Here is a 13,141-nt window from a genome sequence, read left to right as displayed (position 1 = left end):
ATATATGGTCAACATTATACATATGAGTACATAAATACAAACAAACACATAGATTGGTATAATGAGGAGATATGTATGTGCAACAGCCATGCTTAAATATATGTGCTTGCATGCATATGTGTGTGTGCGCACTTTTCAAATGAGAGAAAGAAAAATGTACTCAGTAAAAGTGGGAAGGTTTCTTCATTTGTTTTGAGCTGAAGCTTCACTCTCTTTTACTCTTTTACTTGTTTCAGTCATGTGACTGTGGCCATGCTGGAGCACTGCCTTTAGTCGAGCAAATTGACCCCAGGACTTATTCTTTGTAAGCCTAGTACTTATTCTATCGTTCTCTTTTGTCGAACCACTAAGTTACGGGGACGTAAACACACCAGCATCGGTTGTCAAGCGATGTTGGGTGGGGACAAACACAGACACACAAACATATAAACACACATACATATATACGACAGGCTTCTTTCAGTTTCCGTCTACCAAATCCACTCACAAGGCTTTGGTTGGCCCAAGGCTATAGTAGAAGACACTTGTCCAAGGTGCCACAGAGTGGATCTGAACCTGGAACCATGTAGTTCGTAGCCACTCCTACGCCTATAAGTATCACTATTGATACTTCATATTTTACATACATGTGTGTATGATTTGCCGATGTATATCAACAAAAATGTAAATATTGGAGAGAAAAACTATGTGGAAACCTGTTGCGTGTATACCATCATCATCATTTAACATCCATGTTCCATGGGCTAGATGGTTTCACAGGATTTGACTAGCCTGGGGCTTCCATTGTCTACCACATGAGATTTAGGTTTGGCAAGATTTCTACAGCTGGATGTCCTTCCTCATGCCAACTACTTTACATTGCCTTTCCTCAGAATAGGATGTAGAGTGAAAAGAGAAATGAGATGAGGAAACATAAGGGGGAAAATATGAGAGAAATATTTGAGGTGAAAATGCCCTCATGGGAATTGTCTACATGGCAGCCAATATACATACATACACACATATTATACTTACATACTATATCATATTTTTATCAAGGTGGTGAACAAGCAGAATTGTAAGCACATCAGAAAAACAGTATATAAAAAGAAAGGGTTGTTAGAGAACAAAGGTAGAATAAAATCATAGAGAGATGAAAAATAGGGAGAAGAGGTGAGGAAGAGAAGAGAGAGGGAAGATGCACAGTGATAGACTGAGGTTAGATGTACATAGAGGTGGATATAGGGAGTTACAAAAATGGATGTTGATAGCAGAGGAGAGGTGTGTTCAGTGGATATATAATGATAAATGGTTGGGAAAGCAGGATGGGTGGCAAGGGAAGTAGTTCCAATAAGAGGAATTACTAGTATCACATAATATGGAGTGGAATATGTGCGGTTCTGTTCTCATATAATATTATAGCAGCTGAGAAAAAGTGTTGCATTTTGAGGGATGAGGGAGAGATGGGTGTTAGGAAGATGAGTTGTGAAGAGAAACTGATAGGTTCAGATTGAGTATGGGGACATAGATATTAATGATATGCTTTTAGGAACTCATTCTTGCTGAGATGGACAGGTCTTCTTGAGTACAGTGAATTGCCATTTCTGTCAGTTATTTGCCATATCTGTAAAGCTCAACAACCTGAGGTCGACTTCACTACTTCATCTCATGTCTCCCTGGGTCACCCTCTTCCATGAGTTCTATCAACATTTAAAGATCATCTCTTTACCCATATGCATTCACAGCAGAGGTGGGCAAGGTGCACTAGTCAAAGCATGACAGTTTTTCTTCCTCTGTATTTACTATCAGTAGTATGCATTCCAGCAGAGTGATTGGAGCTAGCAAATAAGGTATGAAAGACAAAGAATTTAAAGGGTGGCATGTTATTTACAAGGAATATAGATGAGAGATTTGTGGAAAAAAGGAAAGCAAGAGAGAAAGCAGCAGAATCTACAGAGCAATAAGCCAAGTGCAACAGCATGGAATGTGTCCAATAAATAAGATGCCTTACATAAGATACAGACCTTGTAAAAAATCATTGTTGAATTTCCAAGTGGAAGAAGGAATATCGGCTGAAAAATACATGCAGAAATCATTTCAGATGAAGGATTTTGGCTAGAAACCAAAAAAATATATAGAACATTAGGAATTCTTGAAAACTTAGGTTGATGGAAAGTGGATAATTAATTCTTTCCTGAAGCTCACTGTGAAAATTACATTATCCTGTTTTACTGAATGAAGTGGGTGTTTTGATGATTGGGTGTTGTTACCAATAATGCTTCAACTAAGAAATCAGCTTCAAATTAACAGTAAAAATACTAGCTCTAATGATTGACAAACAAACCAGAAAGAAAAAAAAAAGAAAAGGCTAAAATAAAAGATCCTTCCAACCATCTCTATCCTTTGAGTTAATGCTTTATCTACATATATATTCTCTAATGCTCTCCCACTCTCTCTTTCACCCATTCCTACCTCAATACATCTCTACAACATCAATAATGACAAATTCTGTCTGACCCATGCAAGCATGGAAAAGTGGATGTTAAGATGATTATGATGATATTTATGTATACACACAGAATGAGCAACAGAAGAAGTAATAAATATATGGTGTTAAGCAAAATTATATTTATTCAGTTGTCATCATCTGTTGTAAACCCAAGTTCTATGGGTATTAAATTAATTTCATGATGACCATTGGTTGATCAAGTATTTATGGAACTTGAAATGACAGATGACATCAGCTACTTGTATATAACACACACACACACATTACTTGTTTTATAAATACATACAAACCTAAAAACAATGTTTAGTTACCACAATCACTTTCAATATCATAACTATGTGTGAACACACATGTTTGTGTGTGTGTATATATATATATATATATATATATATATATATATATATATGCATATTGGCTTTTGTACATATATATACATCTGTCTCTATATACATACATTTTAGTAATTAACTTCATCATTTCAAAACCCCCTGCTCTACAGAACATCAACCGTAAAACCTGAGAAACACACATAAACACATCAAGAACTATACAATTAACAGATGGTGTGAAAAGAGAGATCTCCATCATTACAAGACAAACATGATGAATACATCATGTGTGGTTAAATATGTGTGTCCTTTTCTGTGAATAAATGCCTGTCTTTATGTAAGGGAACTTACAATTATAGGGATAGTGTATGAGTAAAAAAAATTGTATGTAAGTTTACATGTGTACATTTAAACATACATTCAGCCATCTTGTGTTAAAAAGACCTTGTGATTAAACAACAGAGCTCCCACAGCAGGATGAAGCTGAGCAAAACATGACTATTTTTTGATTGATTATTGCTGTTATAACAAGAGCATTCATTTAAGTCTAGCTGTGTGTGTGAGAGAGAGAGAGAGAGAGTTACTTGCAAAAAGACACTGATTTTACTCATTTGTATATAAATGTAGCTATGTGGTTGTGGTTTGAACTCACTGTGCAGTAGTACAGGCAGGTGTTTTTATTCCACAACTGTGTGAGTGAAATTTCATACATGGAAATTATGCAGCAGTTTCTTTTGTGTGTGGTTGGGGCACAAAAGCATGGCTGTGAGCTAAGAAGTTTGCTTCCCAACTATATGATTTTAGTTTCCATCCCACTGCATGGCATTATTTATTTATAGTATTACTTTGCTTGTAACGATGGGTGTTTACCTGTTACACTTTCAACAATATTATTCATGGAAAGAAATTGAAAACATAATTCAACTCTTTAACACAATGTAACAAGTTTGAGTATTAGGTTTCTTTTAACACCATTAAGTAAGGTATGAAAGTGGAGAAAGCAATCAAATATATTTTTTTTTTAAATTAAACAATTCTGCATGTTTTGCTTTAAACAATCTTACTATGGAACAAAACTGAAGACACACCCAACACCCCTTTAACAAACTGAAACAATGCTATGAAGATCAATAAATGTAATGCATTAAAGTAAAAATAAGAACATTTGCAAATAAGAACAAAATATGGAATTTTTGTGAGTTCAGCCAAGAAACTGGGATGTAACTGATTGTGTCCACTTCAATATATGCCAAGTACTTATTTTATTGACCCAAGAGCAGAAGTTCTCAAGGAAGGCAGTACTGCCCCTAAGGGGACACTGGACATGCTGAAGGGGGAGTTAGGCTTTAGGGGGTGAGGGGTGATGAGGTAACATAATTAACATACTACATTTTATCTATGTAGTAATTATATTATACATGATAAAACTAGTAATGGTTATTAAAATAAAATGAGAATTCATCAGGCACAGGGAAGTCAAATTCACAACTTTTGTCTTTATTAATTTTTCTTATCATTTCACTGTTAAAAGCTTATACAATCCATTTTTAGAGTAAAATTTATAAATCATTATCCATGTGAAGTTAGTTTAGTTGTGATAACACACTCACTACTTAGGTGGGCACTAGGGATAATGACTACTTAAAAAGGATAGTGGTGGTGGTGGCTTACAAAACAAGAAAAAGAAAAAGATGAAGAACTACTACTCTAGAGGGTTGATTGGCAAAGCCACTTTTGGTAGGTTCTGACCTTGAGAGACAATTGAACAACAATAAGTACTATGAGGAACTTGGTGACATCCTACATGGAGCTTAATTTTTACTTGATGACAAATGCTATTATTGTCATCAACATCCTCAACATTATTGTATTTCTCTTGATTTAAGATGTAGAAAACAGACACTAAGCCACCAAAATGCTAACAGAAATTCTCTGTTTCAGGTGCAAAACTTTGTTGTTGTCTACATCAGCATTGGGTTACCATGAAAAATAGATCAGGAAAGATAACTGAGATGTGAGAGCGGAGGCAAGTAAATGAGTATTGTGTACAAAGTTTGAGATGGAAGGGATTCTTGACTGGATTCTTTATGGGTAAAGAATACAGTACAAATTTTCTAGGTAGGTAACAGTGCTGGAGGTGGTGATAGAGAAAATCCTCATCATTAAATAACTGCCTTTCATGGTCACATAAGTTGAATGGTTTGACAGGAGTTGGCAAGCTAGAGGACAACACCAAACTCTGTCGTCTGTTTTGGCATGGTTTTTACAACTGGATGCCCTTCCTAATGCTAATCATTTTATTTACAGAGTGGACTGGATGCTTTTTATGTGGCACCAGTACCAATGAGGTCTGCTTTGGCATGGTTTTTACAGCTGGATGCCCTTTCTGATGTCAACCACTATACAGACTGGACTGGATGGTTTTTTTATATGGCACCAGCACTGGTGAGGTCTGCTTTAGCGTGGTTTTTACAACTGGATGCCCTTCCTAATATCAACCACTATACAGACTGGGCTGGATGGTTTTTTATATGGCACCAGCACTGGTGAGGTCTGTTTTGGCATGGTTTCTACAGCTGGATGCCTTTCCTCATGCCAGTCACTTTACAGAAAGGACTAGGTGCTTTTTACATGGCACCAGCACTGGCAATGTAGATAAAGTAATTGAAGTAATCAGTGTATGACACAGAATAATTAGCCTACATTAATTATAGGCAACATGACAGCATATGTACCACTGTCAAGACTAAATGAAACAAAAGAACCAAAACTGTTACGAGGCCCATTTCAGATTATTGTTAGAGTGCATGAACACCAGAGTACAAATGACTTGAAAGTGAATCTATATATGACATAGAGAGTAACAGAAAAGACAATGCTGATGTAAACATGTGATGTGTATGGGTAGGGTGGAGGTGGGATTGAGGGGGAGGGGTGATGGCTAAGTAAAAAGTGCCAAGCAGTCCAAATGGAAAGAACATGCAGAAGAGGAAGACCAAGGAACAGGTGGGAGGAAGTGGTGGAAGCTTATATCAGGAGGATGAAATTCATGAAAGGAATGACAAAGAACTGTAACAAGTAACAAGTCACTGTGCTGAAGAAGAGATGTCCAAACTATGTAAAAAAAAAAAAAAAAAAGCACATAAAATGATGATGGCAATTGGCAGAAATAGTAGTGTATCGGGCTAAATGTTTGATCGTAAATAGTTTTATCAATGCATATTCCAAGTTCAAAACCTGCTTAAAGATGACCTTGTATCTCCAGGGTCATTAAAATAAGTGGCATGTATAGAAGTGAATTTCATCTATTAAACCATTCCCTGCAACTTAACAACCTTTTAGCAATGTAAGAAATCATTATTATAGGGAAAAATCAATAGATCAAAGAATAAATGACCATGAACTATTTCGTTACATCCACTTGTGTTCTGATTGCAAATCCTGTTTAGGCTGACTTCACTTGCACACTCCTCACTCAACATTTTTCTCTCAGTAGAAATGATAACTTACTGCCATCATTCTTGATTTCTTCCCCTTCATCCGGAGAGGGAGCCTTTATGTCTTCTTCTTCTCCAATTTCAGTCTTCATTTCTTCATGTGGTGGCTGTTTGGAAATGTGAACATTTGATTTTATATACATATATATATATATATATATAAGATTAGGGCGGGCAATTTAAACTGGTCGTGTGCACACGTGCATATATATGTATGTATACGTTCGTATATGTAAGTATTTGTATGTTATATATGTATTTGTATTTATGTGCTGAGTATATTCCACTGAAGAGGCAAACCATTTCTTATGCAGAGCCAGAAATCTGGGATCTGGAGTTATCCAGTAATTTTATTTTGCTAGTTTATTTTGTCTTTTTGTCTTCTCTCCTGGTGCTGTATGAACATTTAATGTGGTTTTAGAGTCAAGCTTTGGCTGCTATTTCAAGCGTGGTGGTATCACGTGGTGGTATACCCTAAATTTTAATCTTAATAATAATTATTACCTTTGAAGGTTTTTATTCCCATGCAGGCCACTTGATAAGTTCGATATTTAATTATCGATCTTATCCTTATATATATATCATCATCATCATCATCATTTAACGTCCGCTTTCCATGCTAGCATGGGTTGGACGGTTCAACTGGGGTCTGGGGAGCCCGAAAGCTGCACCAGTCCAGTCAGATCTGGCAGTGTTTCTACAGCTGGATGCCCTTCCTAACGCCAACCACTCCGAGAGTGTAGTGGGTGATTTTATGTGCCACCGACACAGGTGCCAGACGAGGCTGGCAAACGGCCACGCTCGGATGGTGTTTTTTATGTGCCACCGACACAAGTGCCAGACGAGGCTGGCAGACGGCCACGCTCGGATGGTGTTTTTATGTGCCACCGACACAGGTGCCAGATGAGGCTGGCAAACGGCCACAATCGGATGATATATATATATCATCATCATCATCATCATCATCATCGTTTAGCGTCCGTTTTCCATGCTAGCATGGGTTGGACGGTTCTACTGGGGTCTGTGAAGCCAGAAGGCTTCATCAGGCCCAGTCAAATATGTCAGTGTTTCTACGGCTGGATGCCCTTCCTAACGCCAACAACTCCGTGAGTGTAGTGGGTGCTTTTTACGTGCCACCCGCACAGGTGCCAGACAGAGCTGGCAAACGGCCACGAACGGATGGTGCTTTTTATGTGTCACCGGCACGAGGGTCAGGCGAGGCTGGCAACGGACACGAACGGATGGTGCTTTTTACGTACCACCGGCATGAGGCCAGTCAGGGCGGCGCTGGCAACGGTCGCGAAACGGAAGGTTCTCTTACATGCCACCGGCACTGGTAACACATCTGCAATTTCCATTGATCGATTTCGAATATATATATATGATACAGATAAGGAAATAATTTATTCCCAAATGCAGAACAATAATAATGCTAATATAATAGCATGAACAGGATAAATTATCCATATTTTGTAGAAAAATCTATCAGCAGCCAGATATATATATATATATATATATATATATATATATATATATACATACATATATACACACAAATATAATTTCAAGTCTACAACAATGTTGAAAATGAATATATACATCTGAAAATACCTCGGTAGAGCTTATGATATTTGCAGTATCAGTGTTGTGGGCTATAATACATCACAGAATCAGTATGAATTTTGTTCCAGTGAATTAAGATGAAAACTTTTAAGCCTAACGCATGAACACAATGATAGTGGTAAGATTTGAGCATTCAGATGTGTAATTAGTAGCCCAGCAATTTAACCTGACAGCTATAACAAAAACAATGGTCTGGTTCAGTCAGAAAACCATCTGCCTGACACTCAGGTCTCATCAGCTGAAAACCAAAAAAGATGGTTATAACGAAAATAAAACTTCTTATTGCCTATCTAAACACACTTTAATAACCTGTTAAAAAATAAAGGAAAAGTTTTCTTCAATGCTTACTGGCATCTCTTTGGCTAGTCTGGTGACCATACTTTCAAGATAAACAGGTAATTCAACTGCTGGCTGGGGAGCATGAGTAAAGAAATGAGGACTGCGACGAGCCAGTAACCTGAGGGCTTTCCACTGAAACACTTGATCCTTGACCAACCTGGAACACAAGTAGAACATAATTATGTAGATTTATGATATATATTATACAGTATATTATATACTGTATAATAAATACATCAAGATATTGGTTGTATCCAGTACATCCTATTGTCACCCTTTCTGTATGACCATTCATCATTCTCTCTACCCCAGGTCACTAATAAGTGACATCCATTACACTCTTTTATCATCACCTATCTTTATTACTTCCAATCACTTGACCACTCTTTCTAATATTCGGTGCCGATGTTACCTCTCTTCCATTGCTCATTCAAGCATTGTCATTATTTGCACCTCTAGCACCTTCTCACTTCATTTTCCTATCGTACTCTACCTCCAGTACTGCCTCGCTTCCATTACTACCTCCTTTCACACTCTCTTAAACCAATCACTGATTCTCTTGTCCTATTCTTCTCCCTTCACACACATAGCTAAGGATTAGCAACAGGAAGAACATCCAGCTGTAAAATATTGCCTTCTACCAAATATCCATCAAAAGTTATGCCAACATACAAAAATGTGTGTAAAATGAACGAATACATATATGTATGTGTCTGTGTGTGTTTGGGCTACATGCCTCTGTACAGTTTTATCAAGCCAAAGCCATAGTGAAGACACTTGCTCAAAGTTCTACACAGTGGAATGGAATCTGTAATCATTCAGTTGCAATCATGTTTTCACTTACATAGAGCTGTACATACACAGCAACAAACATAAACACCCATATTGTAAGGATCCCTCATTCACACAGATAAGGGTGTATACACACACACACACACACACACAAAATACATGCATTCACTTACAAACACATATATATAGGCTACAAAAAGTAAACAAAAATCTTGAGTTCATAAACACATGTACACAAACACACACAAAAATACACATACAAAGCACAAAGAGAAAACAAATCTGCTCTTACTTGTATTCGTCTTCAACCATGGCTTCAGGGTCAGACTGTTCGATGGCATCAGCAAAGAAATCTTCCAAAGTTGGCAAGAACACTCTGCAGAAATGGTGAAAGATAATTGAGGTCAATACAAACAAAGATGGAAAGGGTCAATATAATACATACCCAGAGGTTAGATAGAATCTACACCATTAGCTATTTAAGGTGAAAAGTCTCACAATGCTTTGATTCTTCTCAAACAGTTGTTTAGAACAAACTCAGTCCTGATGAAGCTGACCTAGATTCAAAGATTCTTCAAGTGCGACCCACCTTTTATTTGAGAAGTGATTCACAGACACCTGAGATTATCATAGAGATAGAAGTAAAAATCAGGAATTGCTTGTCTATGAGTTAGAGGTTGTAACATGTTGGTGAGTGAATCTTCGTTGAAGTACATCTGACATGAAGTTAAAGTCTTTAGTGCTGCCCCAACAACCCAATAAAGGGTCATGAAACAATATAAATATTGAGAGGGTGCTGGAAAGTTCCTGGCTTTAAGGGTATTGCAAAAGGTCTGGTTGAGGGCCCAGACTTCTGAGTTCTTTTACAGGGCTTAGAAAAACTGAAGGACTGCTACAATAAGTATGTGAATCTGAGAGGGGGGAAATTATGTTGAATAAAATCATAATTAACTAATCCTCCTCTATTTTTGTTGATCAAAAGCCAGGAATTTTTCAGCATCCTCTCTGAAGTAAAACTTTACTACAGTTTGGTCCTAGTAGATGTTGAAAATATGAAATACCACTCACCTTTTCTCCGATTTGCAGGCTTCTGTGTTGTCTGGACATAGATTCCATAATCGGGTCAGCTCTGGACTCCCCATTTTGATCAACTTCCCTCCACTTGCTATTAAGTCACTTCCAACACTCTTCCTCTTTATTCTGTGTAATGATATAGTATAGATAGTAAAGAAAGTCTTTTGGAATCAGCACATGACCACAAATAACAGGGATGAAGAATAAGTAAGAATTAATAAGTAAATAAAACTGACACCAGCATGTGACTGGTACTCCATTATCCAGAATATATAGAGTTTTTTCCATATAAGCCAAAGCCATAGAATTTGTGAGGAGAAGAAAGACCACTCAATAGGATCAACTCCAGTATACATAGTACAAATACACTACAATAATACAAATCACTAAGTACAGCACCCAATTACCAGCAGAGCATATCGGATCTTTACTTTTTGACCGACAGATTTAAAAAATAATTTTTTGTAACTAAACACTTTCAAACTTCAGACACTGGTAGAATGTGTCACATAAAATATCTTTTACTCTTAGCATTTGTGAGAAAAAGCTGAATAAAATTACTGCTGTTGTTAGCCAACAAGAACTTCCAGTAGTGTATATTTCGTTTGTCACTGTTATTTATGAGAACCCTAAACCTTACCCTACAACCAGTACAAATGCATGACCGATGTCATGAATAACAGTGACAAACAAAATATACACCGCCAATAGTTGTTGTTGACAAACAATAGCAGTAATTTTATTCAGCTGAATACACGTCATTGATTGGTTGAAGTTACGGAAATAGGACAACTTTAATGTGAAATAACTTCGTAAATATAAGTTTTTCTCAGAAATGGTAAGAGTAAAAGATATTTTATATGACACATTCTACCAGTGTCCAAAGTTTGAAAGTGTTCAGTTACAAAAAATTATTTTAAAAATCTGTCGGTCAAAAGGTAAAGATCCAGAATACCTCACATTGGCATGATACCATGCATCATTAAAAGTTTTTAGCATTCAGATTACTCGGTCAAATGAAATGCTTATTCTATTGAATTAATCATGCATAATCTTGTAGCTTCAAGATTTTTATGATGTGATAGTTTATATTTAGAATGATATTTGTAGGGTAGGTGCAAGAGGCAGGATCCGGCTGGTTTAAATATAAAACAGGTAGGATATTTGGGTCTGATATGGCCAGTTTAAATGCTAAAGGGTTAAAGAAGGAGTATTGATTCAGATACATAACTGCTCGTTTATTTATTTTATCAATCTCAGATGGAAGAAAAATAAAGGTAACTAAATGCATCAAGGTATTTAGTTGAATCTGCTATAATTTTCCTCTCAGATACAAGCATGGCTGTGTAATTAAGAAGTTCGTTTTGCAATCACATGGTATTAGGTTCAGCCTAAGGTTAACTAATGCCTTGTGAGTGAATCTGGTAGATAGGAATTGTGTGGAGAGAGAGAGAGAGAGACATATATATATACATATACATATATATATATATATATATTTATATATATATATATATATATCAATAATAATAAAGGGTAAAATTAATTAATTAATTAATAATTATTAATTATTAATCATTAATATTTCTACCAAGTAGTTTTGGCATGTTAAAAGAACCATTATCGGTAAACTTAAACAATAATTTTTATAATTATGAGTATAATTATAAATAGGGTTCAGCAAAAAAATTTGCTTCTGCTCCAGAGCATCGGCTGCGGGGTCACTCTGAAAAGCTCTATCTGCGACGATTTCATCTCAATCGAAGGAGAGGGGCTTTCTCCGTCCGGGTTGCAGATCCATGGAATAAGCTGCCGGACGAGCTAGTGAAGATGCCGACAACCGCTCAGTTCAAAGTCTCCCTGGACCACAAATGGCCTGAACTCTTTACATGAACACCACCCTGTACATAACTCCATGTCCCCCTACATGGCCTTGCTTTTTGCTTTTTGAGCCAAAAAATTAACTAACTAACTAACTAACATACAAAAAATTTAGAAATAGCAGCCAAACAATTAGCTATTTCTCTACTGTAAGTGAATCTCCCAGATAACATATACTCAAAAATAATCCACGTAGGTAAAGAGAAAAAACAACAAAATTCACCCGGCAATTTGATATATATATATATATATATATATATATATATCAAACGCCACACATCCTTTTCCAAGTAAGTTTTATATATATATATATATATAGTGTAATAAATAAAATATATGCATACATACAAACATATATGTACGTACCGACATCTACATGTATATATACATGCATATATAAATATATATATATACGTACAGGACATCACAAGAAGACGAAAAAATCAACAGAACGAAAACGGAGAAGACATTTTGTTACAACAGAAGGACAGAGACGTGGAACAAGACGAAATGAAAACGAAAACGGGAAAAACAATTATGTGCAGCAGAAAAACGAAGTACAGGACATGCTACACAATGAAAAATCCCCTTCATCAGAGAGAGAGAGAGAGTGTCTGTTTATATATGTATTTGTATAGCAATAGGGATTTCTGTAGCATAATTTTATTTAGAACACAGATAACAATATATTGACACATAATAAACAGAAACAGCAATAAAATAAATTGACACAACTGCATGCAATGAGCTTGTCCCCACATACATTTGCAATGAATCCTCATTGCTAATAGTGGATTGGTGCAAATAATGTGAATCTATTATTTCATCCAATCCATTTTCTAGCAAAGTAATGATGATAATGATGATAATAATGATGATATAATAACAATAATCCTTTCAACTACAGGAACATGACCTGAAATTTTGGGGGTAGGAGTTAAGATGATAACATTAACCCCAGTGCTCAACTGGTACTCATTTTGTCAATCCTAAAAAGATGAAAGGCAAAGTCAACCTCGGTGGAATTTGAACTCAAAATGTATGGCCAAAGAAAATGCAGTGAAATATTTTGTTCATCATGCTAACGATTCTGTCAGCTTGTAATAATAATAATAATC

The 13,141-nt window shown here is 36.2% G+C and overlaps 1 protein-coding gene across 2 annotated transcripts in view; it reads right to left on the bottom strand.

Moving 5' to 3' along the window:
• LOC115214267 (THO complex subunit 1) overlaps positions 1 to 13,141 on the bottom strand; it is a 68,823-nt gene that overhangs the window by 9,786 nt on the left and 45,896 nt on the right. For both annotated transcript variants that reach the window (XR_005000039.1, XM_029783410.2), the window contains exons 15-19: positions 10,137 to 10,268; positions 9,361 to 9,444; positions 8,286 to 8,433; positions 6,328 to 6,421; positions 2,004 to 2,051 (exon numbers count right to left, since the gene is read on the bottom strand). Coding sequence is in view for 1 of the 2 variants with exons in the window: in XM_029783410.2 (XP_029639270.1) it covers positions 2,004 to 2,051; positions 6,328 to 6,421; positions 8,286 to 8,433; positions 9,361 to 9,444; positions 10,137 to 10,268 (506 nt within the window). In the remaining variant the exon portion in view is untranslated. The remainder of the gene's footprint in view (positions 1 to 2,003; positions 2,052 to 6,327; positions 6,422 to 8,285; positions 8,434 to 9,360; positions 9,445 to 10,136; positions 10,269 to 13,141) is intronic.

The sequence above is a fragment of the Octopus sinensis genome, linkage group LG7 (assembly GCF_006345805.1).
Source record: "Octopus sinensis linkage group LG7, ASM634580v1, whole genome shotgun sequence".
Lineage (NCBI taxonomy): Eukaryota > Metazoa > Mollusca > Cephalopoda > Octopoda > Octopodidae > Octopus > Octopus sinensis.
Note: the sequence above shows the minus strand (reverse complement) of the source record. Positions and strands in the feature narration are given on the sequence as shown.